This window comes from Pongo pygmaeus, chromosome 13, assembly GCF_028885625.2.
Source record: "Pongo pygmaeus isolate AG05252 chromosome 13, NHGRI_mPonPyg2-v2.0_pri, whole genome shotgun sequence".
Taxonomy (NCBI): domain Eukaryota; kingdom Metazoa; phylum Chordata; class Mammalia; order Primates; family Hominidae; genus Pongo; species Pongo pygmaeus.
The window spans coordinates 125,502,712-125,521,597 of record NC_072386.2 but is presented as its reverse complement, the minus strand read 5'-3'; the positions used below and the strand labels follow the sequence as shown (position 1 = coordinate 125,521,597).

The following is an 18,886-nucleotide window of genomic DNA, read 5'->3' as shown; positions in this document are numbered from 1 at the left end:
TCCCGGGTTCAAGTGATTCTCCTGCCTCAGCCTCCCAAGTAGGCGGGATTACAGGTGCACACCACCGCACCCAGCTAATTTCTGTATTTTTAGTACAGATGGGGTTTCGTCATGTTGGACAGGCTGGTCTCAACTTCCTGACCTCAGGTGATTCACCTGCCTCAGCCTCCAAAAGTGCTGGGATTACAGGCGTGAGCCACTGCACCTGGCTGGGGTGAGGGGTTTTTAAAAGGACCACTTTCTGCTAAACGTGTTATGGACACACGAAGTCCCAGAGCTTTTTATCCATTTCTGGGAGCAGGGCTGGCAGCTGGGGAGAGAGTAGAGGGTGGAGGATGGTGGTGACCCCTGCACTCCCCTTTCAAGCCCATCCCTGAGCAGGTCAGCGTGACTCCTGGAGCAAATCAAGGAAAAGTGAGCAAAACGTGCGGTCTGGGGAGTGAACCGGCATGAGCAGCATCTGTTTGACGAATCATTCATTCATCAGAAAACAGCAAGAAAAACACAAAGTCCCAAAATGATTCGTGAGGAAACGCCTGAGCTGACACGGAAGGCTCCAGAAACTCACCTTCGTCCCTTCTTTTCCAGCAAGGCCCGGAAGCCCCTGTTCACCAGGGGGTCCGGGGGGCCCAGGGTGGCCACGCTCACCCATTGGGCCCGTTTCTCCCGTGGGACCCTGTGGGGGAAATCAGTGTCAGCCACAAACGTTTAGAGTGACTTGCAAAGGAGCGAGCATCTCTTCCTAAACCTAAGGACAGCCCTAGTCATGGAGGCAAAGATCCAGAGGGTGGCTGCTGGTACACTGCTCACTGCCTGGCATCTGCTGGGCCCCACGTGGCCCTCTTCCCCCACCTGGCGCCTTCAGGAGGCACGGCCAAGCCTGCCTTCCTGGGATGTGCCCTGAGGGAGGCTGATTCAGCCACAGGACAGGCCAAGGATGGGAGAAAAGCCACACCAGGGGCAGAGCCCACATGCCCTTCAGTTCTGTGGCTGCAGCAAGTCTATGTCTTACTCACCGCTACATGAGGTGTGGGCTTTCTAAGACACAAGGTGACCCCTCCCCGTTTTGCAGCTCTAAGCCATCAATCCCGGCTCTAAGCCGCTCCTGACACTGATCTGCCACTGATCTGTGGTTAGAACCGCAGGCCTGTGGTACCCACAGGGCCCAGTGCAGGAGGACTCGGCTGCCTTGGACACCCACAGCAGGGATGACCCCAGCTCCTGAGCTGGCCCAGGTCTGGCCCCAGCCACCCTGTGAGCCTTGGGCAGCCTTCCTTGCCCTGTGTGTTGGGTTCGTGTTGAGGGCAAACACATCTTTGCTTGCTCCTGTGTGGGGCGATCCTCACGCTGACCAGCATTCAGGACCTAAGATAACCTCTCAGCAGCACCTGCACCTCCGGAATCGTGGAGGGAACAGACGCCCGGGCTGGGACCCTCTTCCCTGCGGGCAAGTGACACCGGGTGATCCACGGAATCTGGGAAGGCTGGAGCTTACCTGAGGGCCAACCACGCCTGGGGGACCTGGAGGGCCGGTCTTGCCTTGGAAACCCTGTCAAGAGAGAGTCACTGCACTCAGGGTACAGCAGTGGCCTGCGCCACCCTGCCCTGCGCTGTTCTCAGCAGGACTCTTGCCCTCCACCTCCCTTCCCCCCATAGTAGATGTTCCAGACTTTGTGTAAGAGGCCCATGTCTCTTGCTTCATTTTTTTTTTTTTTTCAGACGGAGAGTCTTGCTCTGTCGCCCAGGCTGGACTGCAGTGGCTCGATCTTGGGTCACTGCAACCTCAGCCTCCCAGGTTCAAGTGATTCTCCTGCCTCACCCTCCTGGGTAGCTGGGACTACAGGCACGTACCACCACACCTGGCTAATTTTTGTATTTTTAGTAGAGACAGGATTTCACCATGTTGGTCAGGCTGGCCTCAAACTCCTGACCTCATGATCCGCCTGCCTCAGCCTCCCAAAGTGCTGGGATTACAGGTGTGAGCCACCATGCGTTTGCACTAATTTCACGAGGGTAACGAAGCCACACAAGCTCATCTCACTGGCTGCTCTTCCGCCTCTGCATCTTTAGGCCGACGCGATTCGCCTTTATTGTGTCACCAAGCGTTCCTTTTCTGAGTCGGCTTGGTGCCCTTTCTGGACCGGGGGCTACCTCTAGCTGTTCCTCAGCAGTGGCTCTGTGACGACTGACCTGCTTTGGCGTGAACGCCTCTGATGCACGACGGGTGACTCTGCCCGCGTGCTCCTCAGCATGTATTTAAAACAGGCAAGAGCGAGGGCCAGCTGCTTTCATAACGCGGCAGCTTGGATGCGTTATTTTTAGCTTGATTCAGCGGGAATATCTCAAGCCCACTCTGCATGCTCACACGTAGGTAACGATCCTGGCTTGGCTGTGGGTGTCGCCACGCCTTCTGTATTCTCCCTCAAAGAAGAAAGATGACCTTAAGGCAACATAGGCTTCATTTCCAGGCACGTCTGCAGAGCATGACAGGTGCCAGCGAGAAGCCATCTGCAGGTGCCACATGACACTGGTGGAGACATGCACACCTTCTACCCAGAGGCCTCAAGGCAAACTCTAGACTCTGGAGGAGAAGGTGGCTAGCCCTGAAGCCAAGCTAGGGCTGGAGGGTGAGTGGCCCCAGGCCTGGGCTCACTGACTCACTGTCCAGCAGTCGGAGGCAAAATCTCACACCAAGCCACCGGGCCACATGAACCCACAGCAGATTAGCTTCTTTTTTTTTTTTTTGAGACAGAGTTTCACTCCTGTTGCCCAGGCTGGAGTGCAATGGCACGATCTTGGCTCACTGCAGCCTCCGCCTCCTGGATTCCAGCGATTCTCCTGCCTCAGCCTCCTGAGTAGCTGGGATTACAGGTGCCTGCCACCATGCCTGGCTAAGTTTTGTATTTTTAGTAGAGACGGGGTTTCACCATGTTGGCCGGGCTGGTCTCAAACTCCCGACCTCAGGTGATCCGCCCATCTCGGCCTCCCAAAGTGTTGGGATTATTGGCGTGAGCCACTGTGCCCAGCCCAGATTCAGCTTCTTTGCAAACTCTAGGAGGGCTCGCTCCTTTAAGCCCAGCTCAGTTGCGGGCTAGAATGATCATTTCTAATGTACGTTGCACTTATGGGGTCAGAAGTAAGGGGCGGTGAACAGGTGTCAAGGGCATGCCCTGCTCAGTGGACCTGGGGAGAAGAGCTCAAGAGCCTGAAGGGAGATAGGAGCCTTGGTTAAGTTTTGCTAATGTCAAAGTTAACACGAAACAAAAAAGGCCCCCAGGGGCCCTCGACCACCCTGGCTGTTGAGGACGGAATATGACCTCAGCCCTTTGCTGAGAAATAAGTTTCTGGCTCACATTTAGGAGAAATAATGACCATTTGTGTTTCATTTTTTTAACAAAGAAGGAAATCAACACTGCAGAGAAGCTCTTTCTGGAAGGCTTGCCTGGACTAGCCCATGGAGGAGATGCTATGTCCCAAGTGGGTCTCAGAGACACAGGCATCACTCCAGCGTCCTGTGTCTAGGGAGATGGCCGGGGTGGCAGAAGGCAGCTGGAAGTACATGTGCAACTTTCTGAGCAGAGACAAGCAGCTTAATTCTTTTACCAGCCTCCGTCCAGAATAAGTCAGAGGGAGAAAAGCACATAATATGTAAAACCTTCTGTCTTGTCTCCTTGAAAAGGCATTAGAGAAAAATATGCAAAGCTCAGAAGAAATGTTTTAATTTTTCTCTATAAACAAAAGAGCAAAGCAATCTCCATTTATCGGGCAGCATGTGCCGTGCAGAACACCAGTGAAGGTATAATTAAAAGAGGTTTCATCACAATGAACCAAAGAGAGACAAAGGGGATTTTTTCAAAGCAGGCATGGAGAATATATTCAACAGGGCACTCACAGACCCATTCCACGAGGGGACCTGCTTTTGCTGGGAGACTCCTGGAGAGACCTTGACCCTTAGAAACCTGGCTGCAGAGACCCTTGCAGTGACCCTGGCCCCCCACTCTCCTCTGTGGGAAATGTTGGCATCTGTGCAATTCATCCTTTAAGCTGGACAGAGTAGGTGGGCACTCAGAGAAGGAACACAGCGTGGTGACAAGGAAGTCACCCGACACTGCACGTCCCGAGATATTCAAAGCCTGGAGCCCCAAGCTTATAGGTGTGGGCCAGGTTACAGGCGTGCCTGCACCCTTTCCTGAAACACACCTTTAGGGAGCTGGGCCAAATTTCGAAGGGCTGATGGGGCCAGGAAAATGATCCCATTTCTGATGAGGGCTTTTTCTCCCAACTGAAAACGTTGGAGTCTTTTCTGGTCTAGATGAAGTAGCCTGTGATATGCATTTCTAAAGTGAAGGGCAAGGTCAAAGAGGCGTCTCTGACTACAAAGACCATGTGCCCAGCGGAGTGACCAGTTAGAGGCCACTTCCACCTGACTGGCGCTTGTTTTCTTTACTGTAAAAGGGGACATCGCAGGCATCCTCCAGATCCCCTGGATTGGAGCTGGAACGGCCTGGGTAAACGCGGGTGGGGTTGGTGCGTGGCCCACAGCCGCCCTCTTGAAGTACTGCAGCATCAAATGACTGAATGACACTGAGTAACATGTAGACCCTTTCCCAGCACTTTCCCAATTAAAAGACGTATCCTTCAAGCTGGGTGGCACTCAGCATTATTCTAGAGGGAAAATAAGGCTGGATGCACGAGGCTTCAGTCTGCCCAGGATAATCTGTGTGTCTTTAAATGCAGCCTCTCACCAAAGTTTCCAAAACCAGCCCAAAGCCAGCACCTGCCTTCTGCCCACAGATGCCGCAAGGCGCTGCCGGCCTGCATGACTGCTTTGCCCTGGCCCTGCCTCACAGCCTGGCTCTGAGTCAGCGGAAGCCGGCTCGGCCCTTAGGAGCCTTTCTGAGGCCAACCTGTCTCTCCCAGGCCGGGAGGGTCCTAGATGGCGCTGGGCAGCGAGGGCTGTGCCCACATGCAGGGTGGTCAGAGAGCCAGCCAGTCATGTCCCCCAGCACCTACGATACTCACAGTCTCGCCTCTCTGTCCAGGGTGTCCTGGGAGTCCATCCTTGCCTGGAGGACCCTGAAGAAAAAACCGAAGGAAAGGAGGTTCATTCGTGTCTGAGAAGCACCCACCTTTAAGATTTAATGCCACATGGAGTGACCGTTATTTCCATGGCTGCTGCCCCTGCACGTCCTCTGAGAAGGGCAATCACCCGGTAGGCATGGGGACAGTGACAACAAATCTAAAGCTGTCCTTGGCGCCTGCCCGTCATCCTACAAAATCCTCACAACTGCCCTAAAGGACGTGCTGTTGTCACCCTCATCTCCCAAGGGAGAAACCGAGGCAGAAGAGGCTAGTCGGTATCCCGAGGTCCAGCCAGCAGGTGGCACAGGCGGCGCCAGGACCCGAGCCTGTCCAGTTGCAAAGTCCAACCCCCTCCCACTAGCCCCGCCATGCCGGCTGGGTCATAATCCCACTGCTAGACGGTTGTCGATACTGGAGGAGATACATCACACCTGCCGTAAGGCGAAGTGTGTCCCCCAAAAAGACATGTGGAAGCTCTGACCCCCAGAACCTGTGCCTGCAACCTCACTTGGAAATGGGGTTTTTGCCAGTGTAACTGAATTAGGATGAAGCCAACTTAGATGGGTGTGGGCCCAGCCCAGTGACTGGTGTCCTTATAAAATGAAAGAGATGGCTGGGCACAGTGGCTCCGGGCACGGTGGCTCACGCCTGTAACCCCAGCACTTTGGGAGGCCAAGGCGGGTGCATCACCTGAGGTCAGGAGTTCGAGACCATCCTGGCCAGCATGGTGAAACCCTGGCTCTACTAAAAATACAAAAATTAGCTGGGTGTGGTGGTGCATGCCTGTAATCCCAGCTCCTCAGGAGGCTGAGGCAGGAGAATGGCTTGAACCCAGGAAGTGGAGCTTACAGTGAACCGAGATTGCGCCACTGCACTCCAGCCTGGGTGACAGAGAGAGACTCCATCTCCAAAAACAAAAAAAAGAAAGAGATTAGAAGACAGAGAGACACAGACGGAAGTCCACGTGAAGATGAGGGCAGCAGCCAGGGTGAGTGTGCACAGGCCCACTGGGTGCCAAGGACTAGCAGCAGCTACCAGCCCCCCCGGAGAGGCCTGGTACCCCATCTCCCCTAGAGCTTCCAGAATGTGCCAGCTCTGACTGACCACACTTTGCTCTCCAACTTCTGGACTCCAGGGCTGTGAGAGAAGAACCACACCAAGTTCTAAGTCACACCCAGTTCCTGGTCATTTGTGATGGCGGCCCCAAGGCACTAACACAGAACTCAGAGAAAATCACTTCAGTCTAAAGGAAAGAGGACCCCAGTATGCAGCTCTCTCCAGCGCTGGCAGGCCCAGCAGTGGGACACAGCCACAGACTGCCCCACAGCAGCCTTGGTGGGGGGGTCTCCCCCTCATCTGACCAACCAGAATTTCACCTCGGGCCTCCCTCCACCCACCGGCCACTGTGAGGAGCTCCGAGCAGACCTCAGAGAAAACAGGTGGGTGTCAGAGGGGACAGGCAGTGCTGGCCCAGCAAGGAAGCCATTACTTACAGGGGGGCCCTTTGGTCCAGGAAATCCCGTGGGTCCTTGGGGTCCATTGGGTCCCTGGGAACAGAGAAAGGCCAGTTTGAGGACAAGAGGTCTCTTCTGAGCAGCTCCTGCTGCTGACGTGCCTGTGCTAGTGGCTCTCTGAACGCAGGTGCCATTTCTTCCCGCGCCTATGGTCTTTCCCCCATTATTCCAGCCCCTCCCTCACCCTGCGTCACCCTCGGGGGCAGGATGGGGCCCAGGACCCATTTCCTGTCATCTCGGCCACTCCCAAACCCCAAGACCAGGGCTGGGGTCGAGGCCCCTGACCTATGGAAAAATCCACTCCCTGGGTGTGACCCACCCTTGGGATCTTAGGAAAACCCTACCCTTCAGCAGGGTCTGAGGCGTGCCTGCCTGGCCCCAGCCCACCCCAGGACAAAGTGCAGGGGGCATTCAAGGCAGGCTCTGCCCTCAGAGACACTCCCAAAGGCTCCAGCTGCTTACCCGTTCACCAGGAGGGCCAGCTGGGCCGTCACCTCCGGAGTTGCCCTTGAGAGGGAAGGAGAGGGGGGAATAGCTTATGATTGTTATTATTCGGATGAAAAGACTCTGGCCCATAACGTCATCAAAACATCTGAGTCAAATATTGCCTGTGTGCACCCCTGAAGGTGGCCCTGACCCTCAGTAAGGGGCAGAAGGCATTGGCACTGATCTGTGGCTACCAAAGCCTGCCTGTCCCCCTGCCTCTGCACGCAGCTGACAGCCCAGTGTCTACAGGGCTGGACATTTCCAGAACAGTGTCCTGAGTGGGACAAAGGCTGTGCCCCAGCCTCGAGCACCTGAAAAAGTCATGCAGAGGCAGAACGCAGGGACCCGCTCTAGGGCCACCCCCACGTAACAGCTGCTGCTCTGAGTTCTCATAGGTGAGCCTCATGTCAGCTCATGGGGCACACGAGAAGGGCACTTCTCGTGTGCCACAGAGCTTGTCCTGGAGGAGTTCAGGGTAACCTGTGGGTGCATTCCAGTCAGCTGAGGGACAGGCCAGCTCGGCCCCTCAGCCATTGGAAGACTCATCCCAGCAGGAACCCGCTCTGGAGTGGCATCCTGGACAGGTAGGAACAGCCCGCCTGCTGGGTCTGTGTCCGGATTCTCCACCCAAGGAGTGGCTTCAATGCCCCTCAGTGAGAAAAATGTGCACGAGGCTGGCCTGGGCCTTCCCCTGCCAGAAAGCACTTTCTGTAGGTTCCAGTAGAGGCCTCTGCAGCTCTCAAACCCCTTTCAAGAGAGGAAATAGGGCCTCCGGACCAGGGCGGGTGAGTCTGCGGTGGGCCTGGCCCCCTGCTGCCGTCTCTGGAGTCCCAGGTGTTGGGGCGAGGCCCTGTCCCTGCTCTGCTGCGGCCACATCTCATGACCATTGTTCTCAGCCACTTACTTAAATCTGATCTAAGGCATCCAGAGGCTGCTGGAGGGGACAAGCTTCTTCTTAAATACACCTAAGAAAATGTCCTGCCTTTTTTTTTTTTTTTTTTAATAAAAAAGGTCACAGACACCCTCAGATGCTCCATGTCCCTGTAGCCTTGCAACTTGGGTTCATGCCGCCCACCACCCAGGAGGCCAAAAACATACCTTGGGGCCAGGCTTCCCAGTGATGCCCCGGGGGCCTCTTTCACCCCTCGGACCCTGGACAGATGGGAGAGAAGGAAGGTCAGCTCAAGTTCCGACTCACAGACACCGCCTTCCCCCAGCCCCCGGCACGTGCTCCCTAAACCATGCTCCCGTTTCCCAAACATGCCCACGAGCTGAAAGGGTGGTTACCGTTGGGCCTCGCTGCCCCCGCGGTCCCGGCTTTCCAGGGGTCCCCTAGAATCAGAGAAGGGGCTGGTCAGTCACTCTCTAAATGCCCAGCCCTGCTCAGGTGGCAGCTCTCTCCCGGGTTATTGAGAGACTGTGAATTCAGAGCAGGCTAGGAGGAACCTGGGCCTCCCTGCCACCCACCTTTTCCGTGTTTTAATAAGAGATTTATCAGGGCGAGAAGCTCACCGCACACCCGACACACAGAGCTTTGCACTCCTGCACAAGTCCTGCTGAAATCCAATTTTCCTCCTGCAGTCTGATAGATGTTTATACTATTATCTGGTTTCTCTCCTGAGAGCACCGCCACATCCCTCCTCCTCCTTCCTCCCTCCTTCCCCTCCTCCTCATCTCTCTCTCTCTGTCCTCAGCAGGGAGGGAAATCATTATTGCAAGAAAAGAGAAGAAAGTCAACCCCTTTCATACATAATTTACTTTTGCTACAGTTAAGAATATTAGCCATTAAATTTTTAACAGGCTCTGCAGACACGCAAACTTGCAATTTAATATATAAATCATATATCCAAGAGTCATCGGCTTCTTCTCTAATAGAATTTATACTCTTTTTTCTGTTGTGGTTTTGCATTTTCCAAACCACAGAAAACAAACACAGTGCAAAGATGTCAGAGCTGGAAGATGCAGTTAACCTACAGCGCACGGAAACCATGGGCTGAACGCGCAGGGGCCCCTACATCCCCACCATGTCCCAACTCAGATTCCTGAACTTGACTGATTTCTTTTTTTTTTTTTTTTAGACAGAGTCTCGCTCTGCCACCAGGTTGGAATCAATGCAATGGCGTGATCTTGGCTCATTGCAACCTCCGCCTCTCAGGTTCAAGCGATTCTCCTGCCTCAGCCTCCTGAGTAGCTGGGACTAAAGGCATGTGCCACCATGCCCAGCTAATTTTAGTAGAGAAGGGGTTTCACCATGTTGGCCAGGATAGTCTCGATCTCTTGAACTTGTGATTCTCCCGTCTCAGCCTCCCAAAGTGCTGGGATTACAGGTGTGAGCCACCGTGCCTGGCTGAACTTGACTGGTTTCTGATGCTCCGCCCAAGGTGGAGCTGCATGGCTGGAGGCCACCTGACAAGTTTCCTCTCATTATCTTTCATTCATTTGCTGCCACAGTCAAAACTGCTTCCTAGAGTCTCCCATTTTGAAATGCATTTAATAAAACCATCTATGATGATGAGTTAATTATGTGGCTTTTTAACTATGCGCTCCGGTTCCAGTTCTTCAATTACTATGGTGATATCCTTTGCCTTCAAATAAATATTTGCATATGAAAATAAACGAAACATCTGCTTTCTTCCAGTGATAGGCATTCTACAGGCAAGGATGCCCATGGCCAACCTGGTGACTCCTGGCATTTAGGTGCGAATGAGCCCTGGCTTCCAGGTTTACTCATTCCCATCCTCCCCTAGAATGAAAACCCTCCGCCCTAAAACAGTCCCACTATGACCTGGACCACAGGTTTAATCCTGTAACAAAAATGACTGCAACCCAAACTGACTGTGCCCGAGGCACAGGCGCTGGGGCCCTGGCAGTTAGCAAAATACCAGCTCGGCCGCAACACCATCTGGGGCTCCCAGCAGGCATCTTGCTCATCTGTTTTCTTTATAAACTAACTCAAGCCAAAGAATTTCGAGTCCCTGTGACTGGAGCTGTGGAACAGAATGTCCCCCCCAATCTCCTTAACCTTCCTTCTCCCTGGCAAATTGCTTGTGGGCACCTGTCTTCTCGCCCTTAGGAAGGAGTGGCCGTGCTGGGAAGCCAAACACAGCTTGAGAGGGGACCTTCTACTGGGGAAGCCAAACACAGCTAGGAGAGGCCTTCCACTGGCGGGCAGGTGCATCTGAAGAGCGGGTCTTCCCCCTTCCCGAGAAGGGGCTCCTGGGATCCCTCCTTGGCCCGAGGCCTGAGGGGAAAAGCAACACTTTGCTCACACCCACTCCTCTTCCTTTGGCTTCAGCTGGCTTGACACAGCAGCTTATGTTCCTGCCATTTCCATGTCTGGCCCATAGTCAAGGTCCACAGAACCAACGCTAGCTCTGCAGAAGATAGGACCAGGCAGACAGACGGCAGGCAGCCCTCATATGGAAGGCAGACACACATACACATGCGCACACACGCACACACACACACATGCACACACGCCCACACATATGTACACACACGCACACACACATGCACGCATGCATGCGGACACTCAGGCCTGGCATCCTAGCACCTAGAAGCATCCATCTGGCCAGAATATCCAAGATCTTCTAAAAGACCTCTCTGCGCCGGGCACGGTGGTTCAAGCCTGTAATCCCAGCACTTTGGGAGGCTGAGGCAGGCAGATCACTTGAGGTCAGGAGTTCGAAACTGGCCCGGTCAACATGATGAAACCTTGTCTCTACTAAAAATACAAAAATTAGCCAGGCGACCTGTAATCTCAGCTACTTAGGAGGCTGAGGCAGGAGAATCGCTTGAGCTTGGGAGGTGGAGGTTGCAGTGAGCTGAGATCGCACCACTGCATTCCAGCCTGGGTGACAGAGCGAGACTCTGTCTCTAAATAAACAAATAAATAAATAAATAAATAAATAAAAGATCTCTCTGGATGAGCACAGACATCCCACTGGCTTTCCCTTCAATGCTTGGAATGGTCCCCTTCCCATTCCTGCCCCACACTGGTACCAGAGCTGTTTCAAACAACCTTCAGTGCCATTCCACCTGGCTGAAACCTTCAGTGGGTCCCAGTGCCTTGGGATAAAGAGCTTCCCCCAAAGCAGCTGGCTGCCCCGGCAGGCTCTGCAGCCCACAGCCCACTCCCACGTCTCCCTTGCCGGGCTCGGCCCTGTGCTGCCCCTGGCTCCTCACCTCCTGACCCCACAGCTCTGCCTGCTTTCCATACCTCACCTATCTACTTCTGTCCCTCCTGCAGGGCTCAGCAAAAATGTCACTGCTCCAGGAGGCCTCCCTGGACTTTCTGGGTCAGACTCTGGTGCCTATGACCTTTCTCTGACTCACCCTTGTCCTTCATCGTCACAGCCACCACTCCTGAGTGCTGCTCACTAGGTGGTGTTCCTCTCTCGATGCCAGAGGGATGTCTGGTTTGACCACCAGAATCCTCAGAGCCTAGCAGAGCACCCAGCACTTAGAAAGGACTTGCGATTCATGTGCTGTTTAAGTGAATGGACTGCTCCCAAGACTACCAAGTTGAAAGCCCAAGGCAAAATGAAGTGTGGCCAAGGGCGAAACCTGGGAGGCAGCATCTGTTCACCGAGGCACAGAAGGCAAGCCAGTGCCCAGAGGCTTCTGGGTAACCTGAGTGAGGCTTCTGCAGTCAACAAAAGAGGAAGGGTCCCTTTGCAAGGACAGCCCAGCCCCCAGGTTCCTGTGGACATTCAGGAAGCCCAACCTACTAGATCAGAGGGCACCCACACTCTCCGTCTTTCCCCGAACTTGGCACAAAGCATCAACCCTGTCCAGAAAGCCAGGCAGTGCTGTAGGCTTCACTCTGCAGTGACGATGCCACCGAAGGCTCATGTGGGCAAAGGCTGTGCTCAGTGTCCTGAACGGGAGGCTCTGAAGGGCTGTGATGGCAAAGGTGAAGGAGGCCAGGGTTCCATCTCACACGCATGAACCACCACCACCACGGCTCAAGGGGAAGCACACAGCCTCGACCTTTTGGCCTGAGGTCTGTGTTGTGGGTTGTGCCACCAGCCAGGTGCAGCAGTGAACAAAATCTCCCTGGGCAGGGCCAGACACCCAGAGGCTGCAGAAAGGCTGTGAGTGGCTCCTATGTGTGACTGGGGCGCGTGGTGCCTGGCAGGTCTGGGCTTGAGTCAGGTTTGTGTTGTGTCTGGTGACCCACAGTGCTGATGCCCTGGACATCTGGAGCATCCATCTAAGCTCCTCGGCTTGGGGATGGGGAGGCTGAGACGCATGAGGGGCAGAGCTCCAGTCAAGAGCATGGGAGTGAGCAAGGGCTCCAGGTGCTCCACGAGGTCCCTGGTCCCACACGGTCCTCCATGGAAAGGGCTTGCGGTCACATCCCATGACCAGCTGCAGAAGGCCATATCCTCTCCCAGACACTCTCACGGCAGTGCAGTGTGAAAGGTCCCCCAGCACAGGAGCAGCCCACCGGGGTACCTCACATTCCCCATGTTTCTCACAGTGGTACCTAAGAGTATTTCAGAAGACAGTGTATTCCCAAAGGCACTACCCAGGGCTTCTCCAGAGGAAGAATGACAGCTGGATAGAGACAGATGGAGAGGTGGATGGGTTGGATAGATACTGACAGAGACAGACAGATAATAGAAGATGGATGGATGCATGGATGGATGGATGGATGGATGGATGGATGGATGGATGGATGGATGGATGGGTGGATGGATGGATGGATGGGTGGGTGGGTGGATGGATAGATGGATGGATGGATGGGTGGGTGGGTGGGTGGCTGGCTGGCTGGGTGGGTGGGTGGATGGGTGGGTGGGTGGGTGGATGGATGGGTGGGTGGATGGATGGGTGGGTGGCTGGATGGCTGGGTGGGTGGGTGGCTGGATGGCTGGGTGGCTGGGTGGGTGGGTGGGTGGGTGGGTGGATGGATGGATGGATGGATGGGTGGATGGGTTGGTGGGTGGGTGGATGGGTTGGTGGGTGGGTGGATGGGTTGGTGGATGGGTGGATGGATGGATGGATGGGTGGGTGGATGGATGGATGGGTAAAAGGACAGAGACAGAGGGGGGTGGAGATGGAGATAATAGTCTTCTTGGGTCTGTGCTGCCAACTTACACTCAGAACAGACTTCCTTTTCCTATTTTGTGAATCTGGCAGAACACATTTGTTTGCTCATAAGGTTTTGGCCAGGAGGGACAGGTCCAAGAGGGAGCTGCAACCCTGTAGCTCTGTCGGCCCTGGGACAGCAGGATGGGGCATAGGAGGATGGGCTGGGCGGGGCTGCAGGATCATGGCTGGGGCTGCAAGGCAGGTGTGAGCTCTGCCATCTTTCGGGGAGCATGTCCCCCAGGCCTGCTCTGCAGATGCTGTCCTGCGTGTACACCACAGACTGGCCTTTCTCCGTCCCCGCCATACGCCCCGTGGACAAGGCCAGCTCAGAGTCCAAGGCCTGAGGACCATCTCTCTCCTGTTTTCCCAAGTGGCAATGCTCAGGCACTGTGATTTCACTAACAAGCATCCAGGACAGCTCCTGCAGGGAGGCCTGGGCCAGCGGGGGCTCCAGAAAGTGCGGGGAGAACACAGCTCCCTCAGCCCGGCCCCCTGTTCCTTCGTTGAGGGTGAGGACAAAGGGGACTCGAACCACACTGCAACCTGGTGGGTGTTTATGACAATGGCAGCTTGCTAACCCTGTTCAAGTTAATGTTAATTTAAATGACTTTAAAATTGGACGACGGTAAGTAGCAGGACATTTTTGAAAGGAAAAAACAATCTCCTTTTCCCCTTCCTTTTAAAATTAGCTTGGAGGAAAAGTCCACTTGGGTAGAAGAGAAGAATCTGATTTTCAGAATGACCTGAAAGAGCCTTCTGGATTGTGGTGCTAATTAGAAAGCTCCATTTTCTCAACACACTTCCCTCCTGCCTCTGCCCCTTCCTATCACATACCTGCCCAGCCCAACATCTGGAGAGTGTCACCAGCACTTGGTGCTAAAGTTCAAGAACTTAAGGCCAGCCATTCAGGAGAGCAGTTTCAGAAGCAAAAGAGTGAGAAATAAACAGGCCATCGGCTGGAGAACCAACTTGCTATGCACCGAGGCAGCCGAACAAGCTGCCTGCCCAGGGGCCAGGCTGTCCTTACCCTGCCGCCCTTCTCTCCGTTGGCGCCAGGAAATCCAGGGAATCCAATAGAGCCCTGAAAGAGAGTTTAAGGAGGAGGCATAAGAGCTGGGCCAGGAATGAGTCATGCTGCATGGGCCGCCTGGGGGACCACCTGCATGCCAGTGCACAGCCTCTGCCCCAGACTCCACCTGGCCACCCACCCAACCACCCACCTACCTGTCTACCTACCTTCTCACCTATCCACCTACTCATCCATCTACCTGTCTACCCACCCACCCACTCATCTGCCTGTCTACCCACCTACCCATTCATCCATCTACATGTCTACCCACCCACCCACCCATGCATCTATCTGCCTGTCTACCCACCCACCCACTCATCCATGTGCCTGTCTACCTATCCTCCCATGCCTCCATTCATCCACCTGTCTATCCACCCATCCACCATCCACCTGTCTACTCATCTGCCCACCCATCCATCCACCTGTTTACCCATCTGCGCACCTACCCATTCATCCACCTGTTTACCCATTGGCCCACCTGTCTATCCATCTATCTGTCTTTCCATCTATCTGTCTACCTACCCACCCACCTACCCATTCATCCATCTGCCTACCTATCCACCCACCCCTCCATTCACCCAACTGTCTACCCACCTGCCCACCCATCCATTCACCCACCTATCCACCCACTGGCCTACCTATGTATACATCTACCTGCCTACCTACCCACCTAACCATTCATCCATTTGCCTGTCTACCTATCCACCTACCCCTCCATTCATCCACCTGTCTACTTACCTGCCCACCCATCCATTCATCCACCTCTTTGCCCAGCAGCCCACCTATGTGTCTATCCATGTGTCTACCTACCTACCTACCCATTCATCGATTTGCCTACCTATAAACCCACCCCTCCACTCATCCACCTGTCTACTTACCTGCCCACTCATCCATCCATCTACGTATCTACCCACCTGCCCACCCATCCATTCATCCACCTCTCTTCCCACCAACCCACCTATCTGTCTATCCATCTACCTACACACCACACCCACACACCTACCCATTCATCCATCTGCCTACCTATCCACACCCCTCCACTCACCCACCCACCTATCCCTCTATCCATCCTCTCTACTCAATCAATATTTCCTAAGCATTTCACAGGCTTCAGCTCTAGAAAGCCAAATGGAGTTTCATCATGCTCCCTCCCCTGCCACCGTCCCCCACGCGCCCGTGTCCATAGGAGGGTGGCTGGTGTTTGGGAGAAAGGGACACACACTGCTGAGCTGAACTGAGGTGAGACATGAACATTGCACTGTGACATTGTATTTTCTGTGCCTCGTGCACGTTGTGTTGGCGTCCCACAATCCCTTTAAATAAAGCACAGCAGCTTGCAGAGTTGGGAATGAATGCAAATTTATGCACTGACTGTAGCACCTACCAGCTCTTTAATTCTAGAAGTCTGCAAGGTGCACACAGACCAGAGATGGATTTAGGGACTCTGACCTGGTGAATATCCAAACACCCACACAGGAAGCAGCACCGCAGTGAGGTCGCTCAGCTGCCCACAGCGTTGGCGCTGGCCACTGTCTTTGGGAGGTCTCTATTTGGCTTAAAATCCTGTCCTGAACGCACACTTGTATCCATGAAGAGCTCACACATGTCCAAACCTTGTATTTCTCACACGGGACTGAGTTCAGCCAAGCCACTCATACGCCCACCTGCCAATCTAGGCAGGGGGCAGGACCCAGGAAACCTCAGTGCAGGTGACACAGAGCTCAGTTCAGAAACCGGGTCACTGCGCTAATGGCTACTTCTAGTCTCTGCCCAGGACACACGTACCATTCCTTTCCAAAAAGTTGCCTGGACTTGATTTAGACCACCCATCTCTCCCAAACTTCTCTTCTCTCCATCCCCAGAGGGATGTATATTAAAAGAGAGGAAAAGTGCCCATCAGCCCCTTTGACCACATTCAGTGACGATGCTGCGGTCAGCAGCTACATCACACCCACGTTCAACGAGCCACTGTTAGATCCTAAATGAAATTCCTGTTTCACAGCAAGCTACCTCTCCTGCATATGGAGTGTGCATCTACACACACACAGCAGGGGGCTTCGCATTCCACAGGAAGGACAGATAGGAGCATTTCCTTAATGAGAATGGCAATAACTGGAGGGCAGCCCTAGCCCACCACGCCCGTCCTTCTGTTAGCAAGACTGCTCTAGTGAGACCGAAAAGGTGCTGAGGCTAAAAGGAGGTGCCTCGGGCAGAGGCAGATCTGAGAAAGACGGGACCCCGCTTCGGCTGTTAATTATGTCTCCAGTGCAGGCAGCTGGTTATTCTTTAAGGAAGAACCATGAATAATAAAATGTGAGATTTGAAAAAAAAAAATAACGTTTTCAATGATTTCCAAAGCCTCAAGGAGCCGTTTCACTTAAACCTGAACATGATTTCACATAAGAAAGGTTTCCTTTTTCTTTTATACTCCATTATGAGCAAATAGCCTTCAAATCGCCAGTGAGGTGGAGCTGAAAGGCGACCATCCCACGGATTCTGGGTATGGACAACCCGGGGGACAAGGGCCACCAGCCAAGCAACAGGTGCAGAAGACTGCAGGGGACTCCAGGAGGACCCCAGAAGGACCCCAGGTGCCTGTGCCGCCTGGGGCAGAAGACTCATCGCCCAAGAGCCTCCTTTCAACTCGGCAAATTAATGCAGAAGGCAGTGAACACGGTGGAGGCTGAGAGCCACAGTGTCACACACGCCCCCAAGGACGGGGAGTGGATGAACCTGTGCAGGGTGGAGACGGCCAGTGGAGCATCCCTCCACCTGTCCTGGGACACCTAACATGGCCGGATGCAAGGTGAGGAGGCCTGGCGGTACAACCCTCCGCCTGCGCCGGGAAACCTAACACAGCCGGAAGTTACAGGCGGAACATCCCTCCGCCCGCGCCGGGACACGTAACACGGCTGGAAGTTATCGGTGGAACGTCCCTCTGCCTGCGCCGAAACATCCCTCCGCCTGCGCCGGGAAACCTAACACAGCCGGAAGTTACAGGCGGAACATCCCTCCGCCCGCGCCGGGACACGTAACACGGCTGGAAGTTATCGGTGGAACGTCCCTCTGCCTGCGCCGAAACATCCCTCTGCCTGCGCCGGGAAACCTAACACAGCCGGAAGTTACAGGCGGAACATCCCTCCGCCCGCGCCGGGACACGTAACACGGCCGGAAGTTATCGGCGGAACGTCCCTCTGCCTGCGCCGAAACATCCCTCCGCCTGCGCCGGGACACGTAACACGGCCGGATGCAGGGTGGGGAGACCTGGTGGAACATCCCTCCGCCTGTCTCGGGACACCTAACACGGCCAGAAGTTACCTTTGGTCCTTGTCTTCCTGGATACCCTGGTAACCCTGGGACTCCGAGTTTTCCCTGGGGGAAGAAAGAGTTGCATTAATGGCCAGCACGGTATTGCTCCATCCGTTTCCCTGGAGCAGGGAGAAAGGACATGCATTCTGGCAGGGGCCTGGAGGAGCGTGTGGTTTCCAGAGGCCGGGGCACACGTCATCATGCAGAAGCCCTGCCTGCCCTGGGTGGAGGGTGACTGCCAGCACCCATGAAATCCAGCGGGTACCCGATGGTCCCTGCACTGAGGGAGAAGCGAAGGCCCCTGGAAGAGAGGTCGTGCCACTGTGGAGCAAAGCGATTAGAGGCAAATGCCCCAGCTCAGCGTGTTCATCCCGAGGCACCTCTGAGCCCTTTTGTATGGGTCCACGTAGCAGGATGGGGCGGGAAGTCTGGACCACTGCATGCACCATTCCTGCCTGAGCCCAGGGTGGAAACAGGGTGGAGCCAGGGTGTGTGGCTGGCCCGGGAGCCTCCCGCAGCTGGAAACTGCAGGCCTATGGATGGCTTCGTGCCCAGAGCCTGCTCCGAGGACCCCGGCCTTCCTTCCTGGCGGGCTGCCACACCTTCAGGCCATAGTGGGGACACCGTTATTACCCAGCTGTGGAGGCGGGAATGTGACAAGGACAGGGGTCCTGGAATGTTGGGGCTCAGAACGCAGGCTTTGTAGCCACCGGGAGGAAGGAGCCCTCCAAGGCGATGGTGGAGGGCTGGGAAGGGGCGAACCCGGGACAAGGAAGGGGTCATCATTCAACCAACAGCTTCACAGGAGCAGCAGCGAGAGCCCAGGGTGGAGACAGGAGCCTGCCCAGGAATCACCCCGACCCCATGCCTAGGGCAGCCACAGCCAACGGGAGCCTGAGGCCATGGGGAACGGCCTGTCAGATCCCTCCCAAGAAAGTGGCTGAACGTCCCACATCACAAACCTTCTCCCCAGGGGGCCCCAGAGGACCGGGATCACCATTGGGACCTCCGCGACCCTTTGGGCCTTCAGGGCCATCTTCTCCCCTGGGACCGGGTGGGCCGATCTCCCCCTGCAAGCCAGAAAAGAGGTGAGAAGACCCCCACACACAAACACACACTATTCTCCACCACCATTCTGAGAGCAAGGAGCAAGGGAACGGGTCACAGGCAGCCTGTGGTCAGAGCTGCTCCACCAGCTCGGCCTCAGTCAGACCGCGGAGCTGCTCCTGGAGCCACTGACAAAACGAGCGCATTGTGCCGCGAATTCCTGGGCTCTGCGGAAGCTGGTCTCTGCACCGAGGTTGCCTGCTATTTATTTTCTCAAGGCTGC

The 18,886-nt window shown here is 54.9% G+C and overlaps 1 protein-coding gene across 2 annotated transcripts in view; it reads right to left on the bottom strand.

The window, feature by feature from the left end:
• Positions 1-18,886, bottom strand: part of COL5A1 (collagen type V alpha 1 chain) — a 209,774-nt gene that overhangs the window by 43,158 nt on the left and 147,730 nt on the right. For both annotated transcript variants that reach the window (XM_054500702.2, XM_054500703.2), the window contains exons 30-39: positions 18,519-18,626; positions 17,566-17,619; positions 14,206-14,259; positions 8,370-8,414; positions 8,181-8,234; positions 7,059-7,103; positions 6,576-6,629; positions 5,023-5,076; positions 1,496-1,549; positions 569-676 (exon numbers count right to left, since the gene is read on the bottom strand). In XM_054500702.2, the coding sequence (XP_054356677.2) occupies positions 569-676; positions 1,496-1,549; positions 5,023-5,076; positions 6,576-6,629; positions 7,059-7,103; positions 8,181-8,234; positions 8,370-8,414; positions 14,206-14,259; positions 17,566-17,619; positions 18,519-18,626 (630 nt within the window). The remainder of the gene's footprint in view (positions 1-568; positions 677-1,495; positions 1,550-5,022; positions 5,077-6,575; positions 6,630-7,058; positions 7,104-8,180; positions 8,235-8,369; positions 8,415-14,205; positions 14,260-17,565; positions 17,620-18,518; positions 18,627-18,886) is intronic.